At 41.1% G+C, this 22,833-nt stretch overlaps 1 protein-coding gene and 1 long non-coding RNA gene across 3 annotated transcripts in view; one reads left to right on the top strand and one right to left on the bottom strand.

The window, feature by feature from the left end:
• Positions 1–22,833, top strand: part of LOC106946399 (uncharacterized) — a 45,437-nt gene that overhangs the window by 3,528 nt on the left and 19,076 nt on the right. The gene's annotated exons all lie outside the window — the stretch shown is intronic.
• ndp (norrin cystine knot growth factor NDP) overlaps positions 1–22,833 on the bottom strand; it is a 37,459-nt gene that overhangs the window by 3,470 nt on the left and 11,156 nt on the right. For both annotated transcript variants that reach the window (XM_015030682.1, XM_015030681.1), the window contains one exon: positions 5,068–5,511. In XM_015030682.1, coding sequence (XP_014886168.1) covers positions 5,068–5,280 — 213 coding nt within the window. In that variant the 5' untranslated portion in view covers positions 5,281–5,511. The remainder of the gene's footprint in view (positions 1–5,067; positions 5,512–22,833) is intronic.

The raw sequence follows: 22,833 nt of genomic DNA, 5'->3' as shown, positions 1-22,833 counted from the left end.
GATGACTGCAGAGTCTCCACAGGTCTGCCTGAAACAGCAGACAGATGCAGCTGATCTAAAACAATGCTGCTCGCGTTCTCACTGAAATAATAATATCAATAGAAATATTATTAATAATAATAATAATGTTAGTTTATAAATCACTGAGGATCTCAGCACCACAATACATTAAAGATCTCCTGTTGTTGTATCAACCTTCCACACCTCTCAGGTCTTCTGGGTCTGCTCTGCATCCAGAACCAGAACCAAACAAGGAGAAGCAGCATTCAGCTTCTATTCACCACAAATCTGGAACAAACTTCCAGAAAACTGTAAAACAGCTGAAACACTGAGCTCCTCTAAATCAGAGCTAAAGACCCACCTGTTTGGAGAGGCATTTGATTCAAATTAACTGGAACATTGATCAGCATATTTGATCCATGTATGTTTGATGATTTTGATTATGACATTTGACCAAATAGAATGTTTATTGCTCGTTTCATAGTCGGTTAGTGTATTACGTTTAATGGGGTGAAGCGCTTTGAACTGCCGTGTTGCTAAAATGTGCTTTACAAATAAACTTATCTTTAACCTTCATGCAAATTTGTGATGAAATTATACATTTTAGGAAGAAAAGGCTACAAATAAAAGACTTCACTGCGACATCTAAATACCTAGCTGCAGGCTCACACTGTGTACAAGAATGCAGAAGAGTAAAAAAAAAAACATACCAAGAAAGTATATTGGAGCTGGAGGCCTATCATATGGTTATAGTTTCCAAAAGAAGAAGGACTTATTGCGCCCTGGAGATCTCTGAAGATCTACATGGGTGTTAAACTATGTTGGTTTAAAACCATTGAGAAGCAATTTAAACCCACACCATCCTGTGGGAGGCCGTATAATGGTCGGTCAGTCATGTGCTTGTAGGCACGATGTGACAGAATGTTTTTGTGATGCGGCAGCGTCATTGTTCCACCGTCTTTGTTTTGGGACAGGGCGACCGAGCGACCTTGAGCACGCAACACACCAAAGAAGGTGGCGTCTCTTCTTCCTCAGCAGATGTTGAGGTCGAGGTCGAAAGACTTGCCGAAATTTGCAACATCTCACGACTTGTTCTCTGGGTGGAGTGGGCGGAAAAGTTATTTTAATTTATTGTGTCCAGATCAAGCACAACTTGGAGTTATTTTGTGTTCCAAGCATTCCTGCAGCTTAAAGTTTGGCAAATGTGTGGCTTTGGGAGACCAGTGAGAACTCGTACCTGTAAAAGATGGTGGCTAGACTGAACCAGCTGCACCTCAGATAAATATTCACCCCCAGTGTTCAAAGGCGGCTTTGAAAATAAGCTGGGTTTGTCTAACCGGGGTAATTTCATCAGGTTATGTGCCATGTGATGAACTGGAAACGTGTCAAAACTCAAATCACTTTATAGTTTTAATTGTGTGTCGTGACGCAGTATGTTTTGTCCAGAACGCTGTAGAAAAAATGATCAGACTGTTAAATGAAAAATACAAGTACAGATAATCACACACACAAATGTTCTCTAGATACATTTTGTATCTGTAGTTTTATCTAAAGTTATTTTCGTACAAAATGTACATATTAGTGGATACAATATTCACGTGTTTTAGCGTCTGCTGTTTTTTATCTTAAAAGAAAAATGAGGGCTGTGAAATAAAAATCTAAACTGTGTACATATAGATATAATAAATTATAATTCAAAACTAAAGACAGAATTTAAATTGAACAAAAATTATTCTAACAAAATTTATCTTAAATTATTTTTATAAATTTTGTGGGAACAGGTCACACCTCTCCCGACCCCACTAAGGGACAAGGGTGTAAAAAAATGGATGGATGGATGGATGGATGGATGGGAATAGGTCACGCTTTTGTTGGAATAAAAAGTGAGTATTTAAAAAAATGCACACATCCTGTTGAAAGATGCTAGTTGTATGAGGGGGGATGCAGTTTAATTCACACAACCCGGCTGTGAAAACACTCCTGTAAGCACCTGTTTGTGATTTCTCAGTCTATCGTTGTAACTGACCATTACTAATAACTGATCAGTTACACATATCCCTCGATAAACATCAGCGGCCTGCAGAAGGCAGGCTATCGCCAGGCAGCTTCAGGTTTCACTGCATCACTTAGAAATGACCGTTTATTTGCCTCAGATGATGAGATCAGCTGTGGGTGACGAATGTCAGGCTAACCGGAGAAACATGTTCATTAATAGTTCCTCCATGTTTCTGCAGAAAAAAAAAAAACATGGAGAGATCTCACATCCAGCAACATGTAAGATCTCTCCAATTGTTCAAATTTAAAATTGTTCAAATTTCAGAACGTGTGTCGATACATTTTGGCAATTTCAACTCATTTATTTTACACTTAACGATGTTGTAAACATGTCTGTGATATTTGTGCTTACTTGAAATGTATATTTTTGCATAAACTTCCACAGCAGTAGCTAACAAGTCCTTGCAAAAGTATTATACACATTTAACTTTTCTTTATGTATTAAAACCTGACACATGCATAAAACCATAAAATAGTGCAACTTTTCTTACATCAGTCTAAAACAAGTGGCAGCCCTTTGCTCCAGAAACCCAACATGAAGTCTAGTAGAACCTCTTCCTTTCAGAGGTGTAGCGGTGTGTGTTATTTAATCTCAGTACAAATGTTGCAGCTCTGTGCAGGCCTCAGATGTTTTCTGGTCCGCCAGCATTGAGGTATGTGTGCTGGAAAAACTACGACACATGTGCTACATGTATTTCTATATGGTGAAATATGCTGACATATGTGCAACACGTGTGAAAAAATGGGAATCACATGTTTTGTACTGAGTCTGCATGTATACATGTGCTTTTTTCATGTCATTCACATGTGAAGATTTGTACCACATAAGCACATTTTCACATGTGAAATTCATAGGGGTTTTGTGAAATGGCATCTGGAACACAACAATCCTTTTAAGAAACATGGTGGCGGCAGCATTATGCTGAGTTAATGTGACGACGGATCTGAATAAAGACTGAAGGTTCGGATGGGAGATGGGAGTTCATCTTCAATCTGCCCAGACCAGATCATTAGCTTATTCATGTGGCCCAGTCAAAGTATAGCCCTAAATTCAGTATGAATTAGTGCAGTCAATTGATTAAAAAATAAATAAATCAGATTAATCACTATGCTTGACTTTGTAAGCTTGAAATGTAAAAACACAAAACACTGTGTAAGAAAATCTCTTATTGTCTCAAACTGAACATCTCAGCTTTCCAGGTTTTCATATTCAGGAAAGTTTAAAAGAAGTTAATTTGTTTCAAACGTAATTTAGAAATATTAACTATGAACTGGATATGCTTTGGTGGAAGGATAATTCCCAGTTGCAATAAGAACATGCTGCATTGGTTTTATCCAATGGGACGGTCACATCTAGCCACATTTACTGACCTCACCTGTATGACTCTCCTCGCTCAACATTTCCCTCCCGTTTGTGACTCTACATTGCTGACCACAGTACAAGACTGTGCATTAAGTTGCTGTAAACAAGGTAACACCTCCATGGGAGAGAAGCTATTAGGTCCAAATAGGATTGGTAATGTGATTAATCTGCATTATTTAATATTAATACGATAAACTTTTCAGATTAACCGCGTACGTTAAGATGTTGGCAGCCCTAAAAAGAATCCTTAGCAAGATTTGAAAATTGATGTTATCAAATGTTCTCCATCCAGTCGGACTGAGCTTGATTTATGTTCCAGACATCCAGCTGGCCTATTACAGAAAAAAATAAACACTATGAAGTTATGATGTGGGGGAAAAAAAGTGAAACATTGAGTGTAAAAGATTTTGGGAGGCACTTTTCCGATATCCTAGATCAGGGGTCCCCAAACTACGGCCCGCGGGCCGGATCCGGCCCGCCACGTCATTTGGTCCGGCCCCCTGAACAATGCCGGATCCGGCCCACCTGCTCATACCAGAGAGCATTCAGTGTTTTTTTTCATATATTGTATTTTCCGGTTTATATGTGGATTTTTCTTCAACCACCAGGGGGCTTTTGAGCAAATGTGAAACTTACTTTCCCTCAATGGAATATATACTCGTCAGTCACCGTTTCACTCACGGTTTTTTCCATTTGCATTCTGGGTAAAAATCTATCCAAAAGTGCAAAAACTAAGACCGGCCCCCGACCACAGAAAGGAACAGCTATGTGGCCCTCGCAGCAAAAAGTTTGGGGACCCCTGTCCTAGATAAACACGAGCATTTACTTAAAAAGTGAGTAATGTGGATTTTCTGTAAAGTTTTTTGCCTCAGCCTGGCTTCCAGTTCCCCTATATGTACGGCTGCAGAGGACTCATGCCGGTCAGGCAGGCAGGCCTTGCCTGAGCTGAGCTGAGCTGTGGTTTCACCACCTGCTTGATGCACTCAGAGTCAGAACATTAAAAAAGACCAAAGAGCAGATCACTCAAACCAGAGGAACAACTGCTGTGATCCACAACAAAGGAAAGGGGCCTAATTGACAGCACCTTTCCACAAAATGCCTTTGTATGTCTGCTGCGGCTAAGTGGACCACCAGTCTTCCCACGTGAAGCGGTTGCCGCGAAGCTGTCTTCAGCATCAGAACCAGAACCGCTCCTCTGGATTGTGTTTCTCGCAAGCGCCTTTCATTTTCTTCCCTCGACCCATCTGTCTCCCTGCGGACCCTTGGAGGAGGTAGCAGAGAACAGACTGACACGAAACGTCCTCTTTGGCAAAAAAAACAAGTCCTAGCTGAGGTGCAGAACAGGTCTGCAGCGTGGCCCAGGTCCAGCACTCTATACACACACACTTACACACACACACACTTTTTCTGAGAAACAAAGCGTGACTTGTCTGCTTGACTGAGAGATGGAGATAAAGACACAGAGGTGGAGAGCGGGAGTAATACAAATACTTTGGCCTGTGTTCTGGGGTTTGCTTTGGACCCCCGAGGTTTTATCTGGAACAAACTATTTCCATGATGTTTGCAACGTTTCCGGTGGAACATTCTGGTAAAGGAAGAATGAGAGAACGACGCGGCATGTCAACTTGCGCGTCGGTCGCACAATTTACCTTAGAGTTGCATTTGTAAATGGGATGTGTGATGGTCTCCACAAAGTGGTGCCTCATGCAGCGATCTGGGTCGGTGTCGACAAGCTGCTGGTGTCCCTTATCGCCAGCCTTGTTGCTGCTGCTGCTGGCAGATTGGACGAAGCCCAGCAGAGGACAACACATCAGGACCAGCAGGAGTCCAGAAGGAGGGCCGGTGGAGATGGACGGTTTCATGACTGGGACACCCGGAGGCTCCTGGCACTGCAGGCAGTGGCCAATGTGTCACGTTTCTTGACTACAGCCTCTCTAACGCTTTCTGACGGGATTCAGAGAAGTCTCACACAGGACAGGCTCTGTCTTTGTTCCTGCTGGAGGAATGAAGATTGAAGGTCAGGGTGACGTAGGGAAGGCAGGTGGCAGGAGAGTCGGGCCACTCCATCCCTCGCCGTCTCAGTCCCTCTTGGTCTGGAAGAACAATGAGACAAACACGAAGAGATTGAATCGAATACATAAATATAATAACGTACTTTTCCTTGCAAACATTTTCATGTCCCTTTAAACTTTGCAACCTTTTGTCATTGCCTTTCTAAGCAATGCCATTGCCTTCCTGTGCAAGGCAATTGGAAACAAATTTTATAAGTGGGTCACAAACCCCCTGCTGATACACACACACACACACACACACACACACACACACGCTGGTCTTTCTGCAAAGGAAGGAGAAACCACACCAGCCTGACACCAACCAGGCCCTTTCCGCTCTGCAGGGACGACTTTTTCATTAAAACACGTCGCTCTCCCCTACAAGCCCTCCCTGGGCCGTAAACGCTCTGCCAGTCCTGCAACATATTTTCATAACTGTTTACTTTCCCCCCCTCAACTTCATATTTTTATAGCTCTCCCGACATCAGGGCTTGTGTTAATAGGGAGCGTGTTGCTGGCGGAGGCAGATTTGCTAGAAGGGAATGTGTTACTAATTATGTGGAGGTCTGTGTGCAGGGTGAGGGAGAACAACACCATCACTGAGGACTTTTCAGAAAAATTATAAATACAACATGACGTCATTAATGTCTGAAATGTATGAAAATGTCTGCTGACTGCCGGACTGATTTACACCAGACTCTTGTAACTAGTGTGTTAATTTCTCCCTTCCCTGCTGTTGACCGTCATGAACACTGAAAGTAATTCTACATTGGTTCATCTGTTTCTTTTTGTGTCTCTGTCTTCTCAAACCACCCAGCTGGTTCAGGCAGATGGCCCCAATTTGGTCATTTTGATCTAAGTTACTAGTGTTTATTTATGTATGTTTTTTTTAAACAAATGTAGTGAAAATATGACTTTGAAAAATGATCCATCATTTGTTTTACTCTTTTTTCCCCCCCTCTTAAGGTAGTCTACATCACATAGTCAGTTTTCATGTCTGACTGTATAATTTCTTTAAGGTAAATGTGGCTCTAGTGTAAAGTGCTTAGTGTAGTTAAAGCTGCAGTATGTAACTTATGAAACATTTTTTTACATATGTTGAAAGTGTTACTTTGTCATGACAGTTCATGACAAATTGGAGTCAAACACATTAAACCATACATGAAAGTATGAGACAGAAAATTTGTGATAAAATCTGTTTTCTTCCGCTGCTAAGTAGAAACAACCAATCAGAACCAGGAGGCGGGTCTTGGCGCTGTCAATCACTCTCTGTGTGGCGCTGCTCACTGCTATGCTGCAGCTAGCAAAGCCGGGTGTGAATGCTAAGGCTACTTAGCATGGCCACTGATGACAAGTAATGATAAATAACGGTAACGGTAAGTCGTTTCTTCGCCATTAGCAGATTCAGCAGCGAGTTCATGAGGTTGATTGACAGCACTAAGACCCTCCTCCTGGTTCTGATTGGCTGTTTTGGACCGGGGCATTTATAAGATGGCAACAGTAGCATTGGAGGGAGGAGGTGGAGATCGATTTTTTCACAGATTATCTGTCTCAGCTGTCACAGCACAGTGACAGTTTTAACAAATGTGTAAGAAACATTTATTTTTTAATAAAAGTTACATACTGCAGCTGTAAAAACTATTTAAAGCTGAATTAAGTTTATAAAGCCCTTTATAAACATTGGGTCTCTAACCTACTGCTCCACAGGCAGCATTTCTCCTGACTTTCTCTTTGTTACTGGATGATTCACCATGTTGGTCTTTGTCAAAAGGAGTTTACATTAATGCTGGAGATTTAACGGTGGCTTTGATCCTGGGTGGCCTGTGTGTTTTGCATTGATTAAAGAGTTCAGGCTTCCTTATGTAACGTCTTTCGGAGCATTCCCACTTAGCTGGTTTGGCTCAGGACTAATTTAAGAGTTTTAACTCCAGACAAGAAAGTGATTTTTTACAAATACGGCAAACAGGCCAATAAGCACTTTAAATCCAAAGCCTCATGTTTGAACTTTAATAAACAAAATCATTTCGGCCGTCATATCCAGACGGTTAAGGACTGGATATTATTCCTCGTAGCTAAGAGTTCGCATATTTCCCGGGTGACATTAGATACAGTCTGCATTACACTGCAAAAACTTTTACCAAGTTTTTTTTTAAATCTAGTTTCTAGTTAATACTCTTGAAATACAGCAGAACTAACTTACAAGAAAGTTTCCAGCAAGATATAAGAGCTTCTTTTTATGTTTAGTTTTTTTAAGTTTCCTTCAAATAAAAAAAGTTCTTGTTCCATTGGCAGATTATTTCACTTTTAACATGGGAAAATATCTTGTTATGGCAAGCACTTTTTATTTATGTCTACAAATTAGAACATAATTAGATATTTGAGAGGGAGTGAAGAACAACTTTTTTTTTATTGCCTTTTGAGTGGATAAAAATAGCATTCAAACCCACACTACAAAAACACCAAACCTTACTAAGCATTGGTCTAGTTTCTAGTTAATATTTCACATGCAAGTCATTTTCCCCATCTTTTATGTGAAATAATCTGCCAGTACTTTCTTTTTTTAATGAATATTAAGGAATTACTGACTTCAAACAAGCTCCTATATCTTGCTGAAAAATTACTTATAAGTTACTTTTGTCTTATTTCAAGTCTAATAAAATATTTGCAAAAGAAATACAGCAGAAATACCTGAGAAGATTTTGTGTTTTTGCAGTGTATAGTCGAAGTTGTTTACTGAGATTATAAGCAGATCTTGATCAAAACCAGCTGATCAAGCACTAAATAAATCTGCTGATTCACTTTAGGCTCAGTGAGGCGTCAGTCAGCCCGGCTTTCGCGATGATTTCCATTTTCCTGCAGAAATCGTCTGACTGGCCCCGGTGCAGTCTCCTCCCTCGGTCCCGGCGCTCGTCCCTCGAAGGGGAAATCATTTAAAAGTTAACATTCCTCTCGAGAAAAATAGACGTATCATTTGGCCTGTTAAAATAAATACTGCCCGAGATGTTTCGCTGGACTGTCGAACATGTGCTGTGGGGTTTACATAGCGGGCGGCCCGGTCTCCTCCAGCGCTGCCAGAACCCCTCAGCACCTCGGGCCCTGCCAGCCGTACGACCAACGCCGTTCCGCCGGCTCTGCTGCCCATATCGCTGTCAGCATCATTAGTCTGCTTGTCTTTGGCAAGACGCTCTTAAGTGTTTATGGAGCGCAAGTGTCTGAAATCAGCGATGGACCGTCTTCCAGCAGTGGAGTTAAACAGATTAGGCCAAATGAGGAGAAGATTTATGCCCCCTGTCAAGAATTCCCAAATGAAGACACAGATGCTAATTTAGGCAAAAATCTGCGGTGGAGGGCCTTTCTCACCGCTATTAACCCTTACCTACCACATACTGCATGTGCCCTTTGACCTTTAGCTCCACTGAAGGTGGACCTAAAAGGACATGGTATCTTCCTTTCAAGCCTATAGGTAAAGAAACAACTAACCAAGAGGTTGTTTGTTTATTTAGTCTCACAGTCTAAAGGACCAGGGGTGGGTTCACACCAGCTCCAGTCCATTTGTCTAGAAAGTCTGGTTCATTTGGGGAGGTGTGAATGCATAATCAAACTCTGACGTGGACAAAACAAAAAAGATCAAACTCTGGTCCGTCTAAAAACTTCGGTCTCGGATTGATCTAAATGAACTCTGGTGAGGTTCAAATGTATATATGAAGGAGACCAGAGACCGCTCCAACAGAAGGAAGAGGATACAGTGCAGGGGATTCTGGGTAAATACAACCAAAGCAAACACAAGAATCTGGCACTAGTGGGAGAAATGGTGCGTGATCTTTTGCCAGATAAAAGAGAAATCCTATAACCACTAAAATCTGATGCCACTCCATTTTTATCTACATTTTATGATGAAGGAAGTTGCGCTCAGTGTTTTCTTCCAAGGTTTTTGTGACATTTCCTTCAATAGTTCCTGGTCCAGCGCCACCACAGGTGGAAAGGAGAACAGGTTTTTCAATTAGTTGAAAATGTAACAAATGTTGCAGTTTTGGTTCCCAATCAAACTGAGTCTGACAGACCATTAGCTGTAGCTGCTAATACTAGACAAAGACGACTCGAAGCTAGCTGGCTTCAGTGATTCATTTTCTGCTCAATCCAAGACTACTATGCCCAGACCTCTTAGGTCATCTGGTTCTGGTCTGGTCTGCATCCCCAGAATCAGAACCAAACATGGAGAAGCAGCATTCAGCTTCTATGCTGAGGCTAAAACCCCCAGCTGTTTACAGTTGTTTTTGATTAGTAGTAAGTAGAGCATTGACTGATATAGTTGATGTATATTTTGTTGATGATTTTGATGATGGCATTTGGCAAAATGTAGCATTAATTTTTTGTTTCATAAAAGGTTGCTGTACTCATCATGTAAAGCACTTTGAACTGCCTTGTTGCTGAAATGTGTGATACAAACACACTATGAAAAGATTCAAAATGTTATATTTTTTTTCCTGTGTGTATTGTCATCTGAAGAACTCTGACTGAATCAGACCTGAAAAGTAAAAAACTAGAGACTGGTACTGGCAGAAAGAGCTCGATCAGTGATTCTCTAATTAATCAGTCAACGTAAATCAATCATCGTTACAGTTCCTCAACCATCTCTGCCATGAACTGTTCGAACTGGACCCATTCTGAAATAATCCAAGTGTTGAGAGCATGCGTAGTAAGACTAAAGAAATGTTCAGCTTTGAAGCACATATGTAAAAGGAAAACTTCCAAAGCGGTCTGGGTTTGATATCCCAGATATTTTATTATTTTTCATAAGTGAGGATAGCTTTATATATATTCTCCAGGCACCTGGAGATAAGACTTTGCGTACATTAAGGGTGTCTCAATACAAAAATCAGTCACGCAAGCGGCCTTTATTAAGAGAAAACCACACAAACAAACAAACAAAAAAAAAACATTATGAAAAAACAAAAGCAACCGAATCTTTTATTATTTTGCTCCTTTTGCCTCCAGGCCCCGAGCGAATGGATGGATTTTGGTTTAGCTGAGTTTTAGTGTAGATTAAGCACAGGTCTGAATCCAGGTGTGATAGAGTGAAAATGTTCACATTTCTTCTGCTCTTGTCCTCTTGACTTCTTAATGTTTCAGACCAAAGTAATTCATCACATCAGACAAAGATAACTGGATTTAATATAAAAATCTGTTTTTAAATTTCATTATCATGGGAAAGAAAGAGACAGAAATCAGCTTGGTCTTATTTGAAAAAACCTCATTTATAATGTAGAGAAACAACATCAGTTTCGCTAGTCAAATAAAGGCCTGATCACTGCATGTAGGAGTGGGCAATATGGACTTTGTCATGATATTTTGTGGTACTGTTGTGATAATGATAAAACTGAGTAAGAACACTTGCTGACTACATGACACGGCAATAATAGCATCACAAACACAAATGCTATATTGTAATAAATATCTTTATGACACCAGTCATAAAGATATGACTGGTGTCATATGCGTTTAATCACATATTCATATATTGAACAGAGGAGAACAATGCTGACAATACGGACGGTTTTGGGACATTTTAAACATCATGAATCGGGATTCTCCGTTACAACGATAAATCAGAATTTCATAAACGATAAATCGTTTATCATTTACCGTGATAAATTTCTTGTCATTCCAATTAATGACGTTTAAAACCCCCTAAAATTGTCAGGATTATTTGAGGGCTGTTGTTCACAATTCAATAATCAGAACACAGGAACAGGTTGGTTTAGCATATTATTCCCTCAACAAATTAAATAATTTAAATACTATATTTTCGCAAACAGAAGAAATATGCAAAGGGGTAAATTCTGGTTGAGATTATAGTTTAGAGTCATTTTAATGAGATGCCAAAGTTAGTTGGAGTGGCCAAAGTTTTCTCTAGACGTATGAAGCGAGTGTGGATTAAGTGTTACATAGAGTAACACCTGTAGAGGCATGATCTCTGTTCACCAAGGTCTGGGCATTTATTGCTTTCCATTTATCGTGATAAATTTCTTATGGAAATGTAGATTTGTTGTTGACACGATACATTCCAATTGACAATGTTTAAAAAGAAATTCTCCACCGTTTGTTCAATGAGAGCATCAATAGAGATCAATAAATCTGAAAATATGATTAAATGCAGTTACTGTGTGGATTTGAGTGATACAAAGAACACTTCTTGATGTGACTGATGTCCTAAGGAAGCGTATTACAAATGTTTTCAAGAGCAGTTTTTGTTTGGGGAACTATGAATGCTGTGTCAAGGATTCACAGCCATCCCTGAAAAAGTAGTGATAAATAGTTTTTATCACTTTTATCGCTATCACAATAGTACCACAAAATATTGTGATAAAATTTTGAGTCTGTATCATTTTATCTTCTCTCCTGTTCAAAGAGACGAGCATTTCAGACAATCGTTGTGTGGAAACTATTATTACTACTGTTAGAAACTAAAACATGACTGTAAAGCAGCAGACTGCAGGCTGGCTAGATGACTAGCGAATGTTTCAGCCTTTTCCAGTTTTAGTAGGGATAATTCTTGCTTTTTTGTTTCAAATAAAAGTAAAGAATGTTTTATAATTTTGCATAAATAGCACAATATTATCAATGTTTTTTTTTCACTAAAGGTTATCACATCCTACCACCCCAGTCCTTGTTTTGACCTTTTGTTCCCAAAATCATTAAAAAATGTTTTTAATCACATGTAGAACTGCAGAAACAAAGACAGTAAATCTTTCCTGTAACCATATACATTGTGATTACTCTAATTATATTTAAGCCATGTGAGCTGAACAGGAAGGGAGGGCTGTCAGATATTCCACAGTCTGTGGTGGATCACAGTTTCTGCTGATAATTGGAGTGAGAATAATACTTTTCACTGAACCGCAGCAGCCAACCCGACGTACAAAACAAACAAAAAAAACAAACAAACGAGTCCAAGTATTTTTATAAGCTCCTGTCTGCTTTGCGGCCTCCGTGTGGGACAGAAACGACGTGGTTTTTAAACTTCGTAGCTTCGCTTGTTCTTGTGTCACGTTTCCATACCTGCCAATCAAAGATGGAGACAGCTGAAAACCCGTGAACTACCCACGGGTGTTGTTGGGGGTTTCAGCGCGCAACGTTTCCAATCAAATCCACCACACATGTAATGAGTTTGGGAATTTCAGGGATCTCGGATGTTTTCTTGGGGTGCGGGGTTGCATGGAGGGGTGACTGTTGTGAGTTCCAGCTACGCGATACTCCCGTTTTGCATGAACGGGCAGAAAAGCATGTGCGAGTGTATTATCCCGTGAAGCCAGTAAATGGATTTTATTAAGTGAAAACATGTTAAATCAATTGAGATCAAACAGGACGATGTAGCTGCGGTTGCGGTCACACTAGGGGAAACATCCTCGGCATTTCCTCGTAAATCACAGTTCCCCTTCGGAACATGTGTTTTCGTTAAACAGACAACAGGTCCTGGCCTTACCGTGAAGGAAAGCAAACAGAGATAATGACACCAGTGGTCCGGCAAGTAAATACCCCGACAGGCCAAATAAACTCTCTTTTTACCTGAAATGTGGTTCTGGTCCCGGTCCAGCAGCGTCCTCCGTGATTAACACTTGGCTGAGCTGGCCAGACGGTCCCACCTCTTTAAGATGATTTTCTATTGATTGTCGTCTGCCTGTTGCGCCACCGGCCCGGTGAGCAGGGACATCTCTCCGTACAAGGTGTCTGCACATCATAATTACTGTCTCTTTTTGTCCACTCAGGATTATAAGCTCTGAAAGCCGCCGATAGCAACGCACAGCTATGAATGGCAGCTGTTTCAGATAATGGAGGGGCTTTTAGGATAATAATCAGAGAGAGTTCATTACATCTCTGTGAGGGTGAGAACTCCAGTCGCATCATTGGTTGGAAAGTGAACGAGGTCGAAAGGGTTGAGGAAGGACGAGGGCCGTGTTCAGACTCCTCTGCCTGAATTCACCCTCAGCTGAAAGCAGCTGGATCATTTTGACCATCCTTATCGCCCAGCGCCGCAGACACAACAGCATAGCCTAAACTCAGGCTGTCCGCACATCCTTAGAAAGTCTTAAATTCATATATTTAGAATGAAGGTCTTAAAATGTCCTTCATTTATTTCAAATAACGTATGTTGACCTTAATTAAGTGAATAACAGACCTTAAATTTTGCTGTGGCAGTAGTATTTCATCTTGTATATTCAATGCAGTTTTTTTTTTTCTTATAGGACTTTTCTGTCACACAAAAGGTTGAGTCAAGCACAGACATCTTCATTGTTCTGTGATTCAAGCTGCTAATATACTCTTGGTAGCCAACAAGCTAGGTGAAAATGTATCGCCAATTGGCAGGACGACTTTTGTTTTCGCCATCGGTTAACTTCTGTGGCTCAAAAATCATCTGCAGCCTCCGCGTACACAGAGGCTGCAGACCTGAGTTCAACTCCAGTTTTTTGGTTCCTTTGCCACATGCCTTCCTCACAGAAGTGTCACAGTTTTGCTCCAGTGGTATAACTAATGCCCCTGAAAAAGATTAGCGCTGCTACCACTAGAATTGATCTAGGAGCAACATTTTGATGGGACAAACTCTGGAGTCAGACGATTTGTGGATTTTAAACATGGTGGTCAAGCACCGGCCTTACTTATTGAATAATTGTATTTCATTAAAAGCTGCTAATATGGAGGGAAATGTAACTTTTCTGTCTTAATACAGGCCTTAAATGTCATTCATAATGGTCTTAAGTTTGAGTTGGAGAAACCAGCAGAAACCCAGAAACTGCTTCAGTCCACATCTTAGTTTGATCTATCACTTGGAAATACCCTCATCCTCCTCTCAAGCTTCACTCTTGTATTTCCAGTAATCACAAAAAAACATTGTGTTCCACTTTAAAGTATATTCTTTTCCTACATCCTTTTTCCATCACGTCCTCGTTCACACCAAACTCTAAGTGCTCGTACTATTCTGTTGCAGTACGGTGTTCTAAACTTCCCTGATTATGTTTGGAAAGAGAGCTGGACCCAAACTCACGGTGTCACCTTAGGTCCTCACTGTTTTCATTACAAAACCCAGCTACGCTGGCAGCACAGCCCTGCAAAATACAACAAGTCATTCATTCTGAATTACCCATGAAATTTCACCTCCTTTAAAGTAAACTACTTCGCTTAATGACTTGGAGGCAAAAAAAGCTCCAAGAAGTAGACCACCGCCAACAAAGACATTTCCAGATGTTTCCAGTTGATTAGAGGGGAGGGGTTGTTTGTTGTGAATTGGAACGATATAAATAAACAGAAATGAATTTGGAAGGCAAAGCCAACTTACAATGTCGTCGTAAAAAGCAACGAGCTACAATCAGCGAACACATGAGGTCAACTGCATCCTAAAACATGACTTAAAGTTCTGCTCTTTTAAATTAACTGGTGCATTTTAAAGGAGCAGTATTGTGCAAAGTGATATTTTTGACCTTTACATTGAGTTATAAGTTTATTCACTCATCAAAAACATACCTGGAGTATTTTCTTAATTCTACCATGAATGTGTGAGAAATCCTTCAATCTCCATGGCAACCACTTATCTGTGCCTTGGGTGGACCTAGCCCCGCCTTCAAGGACAAAGCTCCTCCTCAGAGCTGCAGTTTCCAAGATGCTGAGCTACTGCCTCACAGCTCAACCCTTATTCAGTTCCTTCAGACTAGCCAGCGGCAATTAGCAAACACCTGGTGGACTATCAGCTGAGCTCATTATACGAGCTACTTATCAGCTACCGATATGTTGTGACGACTTCCTGAAGGCGGAGCTTCGGAAAGAGCAGGAGCTTCTTAAAGAGACAGAGGCCCAATTTCAAAGTGTTAAATTACAAAGTGAAATTTCTGTTAAGTCATACTTGACATATACAGCAATTTTATAACAACTGAAGTGAACATAGTTCCTTGATTGTGCTACAAAATGGCACTATGTTCCTGGAAAATACATATTACTGCCCCTTTAAGAGTATTGGTTTATGCATTGGGCCATTTCCATGTGTCTGCTTTATTTTTTAACTGTCAGTTTCAGTCTGCCTTGATTAACTGGTACTAGCAATATATACCTATCATGTTGCCTGTGGATGTATAAGGACAAGTCAAAGCATAATTAGTGAATTACTTTCACTAATTCTCTAACACTCTTTCAAATGGTTGAGAAACATTTTCCAGCTGTGAAACGAAAGAAACTGTTCATTAACATCTCATGCCATCTTGTTCTGATGAACCCAATACCATCTTTTCTCATGAATAGGCCTTCTGAGTACATTTCTAAGGGTTTGGGAAAGATTCATCATGTTTGTCAAGCCCTGTTTCTCCATCTTTACACCAAAACACCACAATTATCAACAATGCTGATTGGGCTGGAGGTAACACAAATATACAAACTTTGTTAATTTCACCTACAGTATGTTGGTCCATAACGGCTCCGTTTGAGAGCATCATGTTTCTCAGCAGTCCAAAAAAAAACTGAGTCAATGAATAAACAAAATCTCAGCCCCATCCGTCTTTCCAGTCCCACATTTTTTCCATTAATTTGCTGGTTTATTTATACAATTTCTCAGAAATTTCTTTTCTCCCTAACTGAATTATTTTTTGCCATGTTTTGGGGGTCAAACCGCACCTTTATCAGACACTTCATACATACAGCTGACAAATGCGTAATAGTAAGGCCAACTTACCTCAGGAACGGAGACAAAAAGTCTGTAAAACCGACAGAAGCTTTGTTTTATGATATCTATAAACCTGTTTGAGTGTAAAACTACCCTGTCATGTTATCTGTTCGGTGAGCTGAGACATTCAGATCTGTTTGCTTTTCAGCTGGCCTCACTCATAACTAGAATATTTTACCCTGGAGACTCACAACATGGAGAGTCCAAGTCCATAATGGAAAGTACCGAAGACCTCCGGGGACGAAAGAAGTTTTAATAGGAAGGAACTATCATTTTATTTTCAATATTAAATATTTGTAGCTTATAATTATTTAGAGTCAAGGCAAACGTGGATTCCTACCATGGTAAAACAATCTCAAAAGTCTAATAATCTTCTAGTAGTTTATGGAGATGTTATTTCATAAACTGGATAATCTGCCAGTGTTGTACTAAACGGCTGACTTCATAGAAATTAAAAGATTCTCCAGGGAGGTTGGTTGTAGGAAGCAGACTGTAATAATGACCATCAAATTTAAATACCTAATATTAAACTGAAAGTACTAGCTGTGTCTGGGCAGAGTTAGAGCCAGCTGATGGAAAAACAATGCAGTAAGTGTTTCAAATCTCAAAGTCACTGTTACAGACCCAGGTTTATGGTAAAGAATGTCAGAATTTAATTTAAATTACCATCTCATTATCAAGTTTTGTAAATATCTACATTTTGTACAACTCTAAAACGGCACAGAAAATTGACGTCATCATTCACAACTTCTGTTTGCTGACTAGCGAGTTTGAAATTCTATTGGAAAAATCCAAGTCAATGGGAGAAAACCCAGATAGGGCATTGACAGGAGATTAAACTGAGCAGAACTGAGAAGGAAGGTAATGACCAGGCTACAAATCCACAGGAAGGCCTTCAAAACTGGAATAGGTCCATCAGTGAGGGGAATCCACAGTATCTACTGTGCTGACACATGATCCAAGTATCAGTAATGGGACAATGTTAAGCTTAGTTCACCTTTTGGGACTTACAAAGTTTAAAACGTGATCGGGTTGCTGATGGGAGCTATTGTTGACTGTTACTTACTGGGTTTCCATTGATAATAAAATTGTGGAAATTGTAATTATGAAAATACATTTCTATAATAAAAACATCCCAATTGTTTTTCATCAAACGTTTTTTGCATTAGGCGAAGGTGATTTTTCAGTCGTATTGAAATGTTTATATTTCGCAAAACTGCAACGGAAACACACGAGTTATGTGACCAACAACTGGATGTTACAAAAACAAAGAAGACGACAGGAAGTGGCAGGAGGATCACAGCGTGGCATATTTATTAATGACTTACCACTTGAACAAACTTATTCCCATGTGATTTGAACTGCATTTCATAGTTAACGGAAACACTGAAATTGTAAAATTGCATTGTGTTTTTTCTGGCAGAATGTTTTGTGCACATTTATAATGGAAACGCAAATACTGACTGAACACTGGATGGTTCATCTCTTTGGTCCTTCAGTCTCATAGAACAGAGAAGAGAACCCTCTCGGTTTGCAAATGAGGGTTTTATAATATAACCTCCCTAAATAATACAGAGTAGCGTTCTAAAACTCCAGGCTCTTTAAGGTTGGGAGGAAGGAAATACATCTTGAGGGACGAGGAAGTGGAAAATGTTGCACTTGTGCCTCGGCTGGGTGATGGATGTGTCTGAATAAATCCATCAGAAACATTAAAGTTTAAGCAACCTGTGTCGGGATGACTTATCACCACCACCGTGACGGATTGAACACACCACTGATGTTGTGCCTGGTCTCTCCAAGAAAACGACAGGCATGATTAATCGAGAGTCCGCTGCCGTGGTTCAAAGAGTGGAAACTCATTTATGGTTTGCACAAACCTTAAATACCAATTACTGAAACATGCTCAGGGGACTAATAAGACAAAATGTCACGGCCTTTCCCAAATGATGACGACATGAAAGAGAACGAGCTGAAATTATTAGGACCTCTGGATATAATTTTCTCATCAAAAATGTATAACCAGATACTGAAAAGTGGCACTGTGTTCATTAGCTGCTCTGCTTTCGTTACTTCTTCACATATTCAAGAAACTGGACTTAGAGTACATCCTGAACATGAACGGTGATGTCCCACCATCAGTTACTAGTGGTTAAGAAACAGAGAATGCTAAGTTATTTAACTGGAGATGGAAGTGCAGAACTTTGCAAAACTATTGAGAGCCCTTTAACATTTTGTCCTGCTACAACCCACCACTGATGTTGTCAATATTTCTAACAAATAAAAATCTATATGATATACATTTGTACCGATTTTAACCTTGTTGGTAGAACTTTTGTTTTTAACTAGACAAATTACTCATTGTCCAAGGAAAACAGATGGAAAATAGCCTTTGGCTAATTCTGCAAAAATGTTAATTAATGTGGACTGATCCTAGCAAATAAATGAAATTAAACAGTCAAAGCTTCCGGATAAAATCTGGGGAAAAGTCTAAACATTTCTCTCATCAAACTGATCAAACTCCAGGTGTTTAGCTAAGAGCAATAAACTGGCATGTTCGTCTCCAGGTGAGCAAACCTGATGCAAACTTACACCAAAAGACTTGTAAGCGTAACTGTACTATTGTTATTCATATACAACATATGTAAAAAGTCCAAACTTAACAGCGCTGCATTGGGAAGTGTGGATATTTCAGTTGGGCAAACTGCTAACGCTGAGCCTTCATTCCTGCCGTTGACCTCCATCTTACTTGTGTTGTGACTTCGACGACTATCAGTCCAATCTCTCCTTTACTACAAATCTCGACCTTCAAAGCAATAACTTCAATAATTTGGCGCAACAGCCCTAAAATCCAAAGACATCTCGGCTTTAATCGACCAATGTGGCGTTCACGCTACCCCAGAGCTAATTAAGCGCGCAGAGGCTGTGGGACCAGAGGCACACAAAATGATTAAACTGCATCCAGTTTATGAAACCTCAGACCAATATCTGGGTCTGCATTAACTGCTCATTAAAAGTAATATCATCTTGCGTGGATCAAATCTCGTTAAGCAACTTCCATCTCTGTTATGTATGTTCGACTTCAGGGGCCTCGCTGAGGGGCAGATGATTTATGAAAGGCTCAGCTCACATAAAAGAACCGGTACTGCATAAGCACAACGAGGCCTGTCCTTACATAATGTCCCCCTGCTGGGAAAGCCTTTTGGATTTGGAGAGTTATGAGAAGTTGAGTCCCAGCTTAATTTCTGAGGAAGGTTGAGATGCTGTCCTCTGAAGCGACGGTGGGAAAGAGGACTCCTACTCTCACCCACGGTACACTGGTGGATGAATGTGTCTGTCTGCCCCTGCATCTGCGTGGATTTAACAGTTTGTTCTTAGGTATTGTAATAATTGTCGAGTTATGTCACTAATCTTACTTCTGAAAGAAATCAGAATAAGTTTCCACGGTTTAACTGTAAGATGAGAAAGAAAACACAGAGAAGTGTAACGTAGTTAGTTATTTTGTCAATAACCGAGAGATGGAAATAAATTGATAGATGGATACTTTTATAGAAATCATTAAAAAAATATTTTGGGAAATATTTCTTAAAATATTTTTCAATTCTCTGGAAAAAAACTAAGGCTGCGTTCACATCAGCCCAGTTTGGTGCGTTTGAGAAATCCCTTAATCTCCCGTGGAAACCACTCATGCCATGCAGAACACCTGGGTGGATCTAGCTCCGCCTTTGAAGGCGAAGCTCCTCCTCTGAGCTGCAGTTTCTAAGCTTCTGAGTTGCTACATCACAGAGCCTCCCTTCCCCACAATCCTTCCACTCAGCTCCTTCAGACTAGCCAGCAGAAATTAGCTGGTGGAACTACACATCTGCAGTGCATACAAGCTACTTCTCAGAGCAACGCTGGTGAAAACGTTGCTAAAAGTCTTATAGAGGAGCCGTGTTGTAACGACTTCCTCAAGGCGGAGTTTCAGAAAGAGCAAGAGTTTCTTAAAGAGACAGAGGCCCAATTTCAAGACGTTAAATTAAGAAGTACATTTTCTTTTAAGTCATATTTGATATATATATATATATATATCATTTTTATAACAACCAAAGGTAACATAGTTACTCAATTGTGCTATAAAATGGCACTATTGCTGGAAAACACATAAAACTGCCCATTTAACTTACTGCCAGGGAACGACTGGATGCTTGGGGGTTTTATTGCATTTGGACTGCAGTAGAGACCTCAATGTAAATACAAAAATGTGCAGAAAGTAAATTTTGCATAATAGGTCCCCTTTGAGGAAAAATGAGCTATTGCAGTCCCAAGTGCATCCCCATCAATAACTCAGCATCACCAACTGAGTGTTATGTTCCATGAGTTTCCAATTATCCATCCATCTGTTATCTTCTGTTTAATCTGAGGTCAGGTCATGGAGGCAGCAGCCTAAGCAGAGAGACCCAGATTTCCTTCTCTCCAGCTACTTGGGGAAGCTCCTTTAGGGAAATCCCCAGCTGTTCCCAGAAACATAGTCCGTCCAGCGTGTCCTCGGTCTTCCTCTGTGTCTCCTCCTGGAACACATCACCGATTAGGCATCCATTCTAACCTGAAACCTGAGCCACCTCAACTAGCAGCTCTCGATGTGGAGAAGCAGCAGCTCTACACATCGAGCTGTGACTCAGTCAGGCCAATCAGGGAACAGCAGGAGAAGCTGTGAACAATGACGATGATTTTCTGCACTGTTTTAGGATTATGCTCTGGCTATAGTTTTAGCAATGGCAGCGGAGGAAGTGAAGAAAGGTGTTCAGTCTGTGTTGGCCACACTTCCAAATATTGAATTAACATCAAAAGCCACATGGTTTGACTCAGCACTTCTCTCTTCGCAGTGGAAGATGGCTGTTTGCAACGCAGACAATTTCTGGTTGGCTTCATAGCATCAGACTTGCGCGCTACATATGTTGCGGCCAAAAGTTAATGACTGGGTAAAATGTAAAACTTCAACAGAGTCCATGGCACCAGGAAGCAACAGCTTCTCAATAGCGAACCATAGAAGAACAGGCTGGTTTTTACCAAGCCTTGTTAGGTTCATTGGCGAGTCCCGGGTGTTTCCTACATCCTCAAGTCATCTGCATCAGAAAACTCTTCCCTCCTCCCAGCCACCACCCAGAACAAGATGCTGAGACGGCTCAGCCAGCAGACAACAAGTATCATCACTGTTCTGATGTCTATACGTTAATGAAGACCTGAGCAGTGGATCAGCCATAAAACACATCTCGAGTACCTTCGCGCCTCCTAACCATGTAAGCCATATGTTGTGTAGAGTTTCTACGTTCCTGTGAAATGTGTCGTTTTCCCCGGTGGGATGCTAGTGTAAATATCCTCTAGCTTATGAGAAGCGTAAGGTACTATTGTGCAGCGAACTCCACTCAGATGCCAGTGACCTGGTGGAGGAGCGAGACCTTCCGACAGACCCGCACCTTCATCTCGCTGGGCCAACTGGCAGCTGCGGCTGGCGTCCAGGGACAGGCCTGTCTGTGGCAGGAGTGGGAGGAGAGGGGCTCAGTTATGGAGCCCCTGCAATCAGGCTGAGAAAACAGGTGTATGAAAGGGCACTGGAAGATGAAGAAGATGAAGTCAGAGTGAAGTTGCATGTAGATTAAGGAGAGTGCTGCGTTTCGGAGCCCCTCCATGTCTCCTTTTCATCTCTGTCACATCGCTCGTCTCCCATTGGCTGGAGCGCCCAGAGTTTACGTCATGATTTTCTGCTCACCTCCCCACCTGGCCTCATCCCCAGCCTCACCCCCTCCATTGTTTCACCAGCTTTTAATAAACTAAAGGGCAGATTCCTGACTGCAGTGCAGCGGGTTGAGGCGGGGGAAGGGGGGGAGTGTGAGGATGGAGGGGTGCGGGGGTGTAGAGACCTGTCCTCCAAACACACACAGTGTATGCACAAACACACACACACAGTTTGGCATGCGGCGTGCCAAGCTCTTCCACTGTCTACCGACGCCAACGCACACACACGCATCTATACTTCCCCTCTCACACATACACACACACCCTCACCCTCTCCACGCGCCAACCTCCTAAAAGCTAAGCTCCTCACTAAATATATCCCCTTCTGTAAAGATAAGACAAACAGTGTGGATTTGAGCGCGCTACAGCCAATGACAGGCGGCCGTGTGAGCCAGGGCTCAGCTTGTGTTAGCTTTGCACTTAAGGCTTCTCAGAAACTTTGGTGACACAGAGGACACGTCTGCATGAGCATTTGCAGATTTCTGTCTCGGCTGCTGCAGCCCCCCGGCTGCAGCGGGGCGGGGGGGGGGGGCGCCCTTGGGGGGCAGATGCGTTGCTGTAAACGCGTTGTTGTCCTAATGGTTTAACGTACGCACCTCACGGTAAGGGTTGGTTTACGGTATAAAGGTGTGTTTTAAAAATCGCTCATGGGAGATTGTTAGTCGTTTTATTGAGGTTCCAGACAAATTGTACAAAGTTACGCGGCATATTTGGAAACCTTCCCTCATGTGTTTCTGCAAGCAAAGGTGAAGTTTTAGGCCTGACGAGAGATGAAAAGTTTTTAACTCAACCTTATATAGTCCCTCATTGAATGTTTTCTAGAACAAAAACTCAACTATTCAATATGGGGGGAGAGTTAGTTTATTTCACTAAAAACAATTGGGAAAATG

This window comes from Poecilia latipinna, unplaced genomic scaffold, assembly GCF_001443285.1.
Source record: "Poecilia latipinna isolate Pla-1442-1.1 unplaced genomic scaffold, P_latipinna-1.0 Scaffold189, whole genome shotgun sequence".
NCBI classification, from domain to species: Eukaryota; Metazoa; Chordata; class Actinopteri; order Cyprinodontiformes; family Poeciliidae; genus Poecilia; species Poecilia latipinna.
Note: the sequence above shows the minus strand (reverse complement) of the source record. Positions and strands in the feature narration are given on the sequence as shown.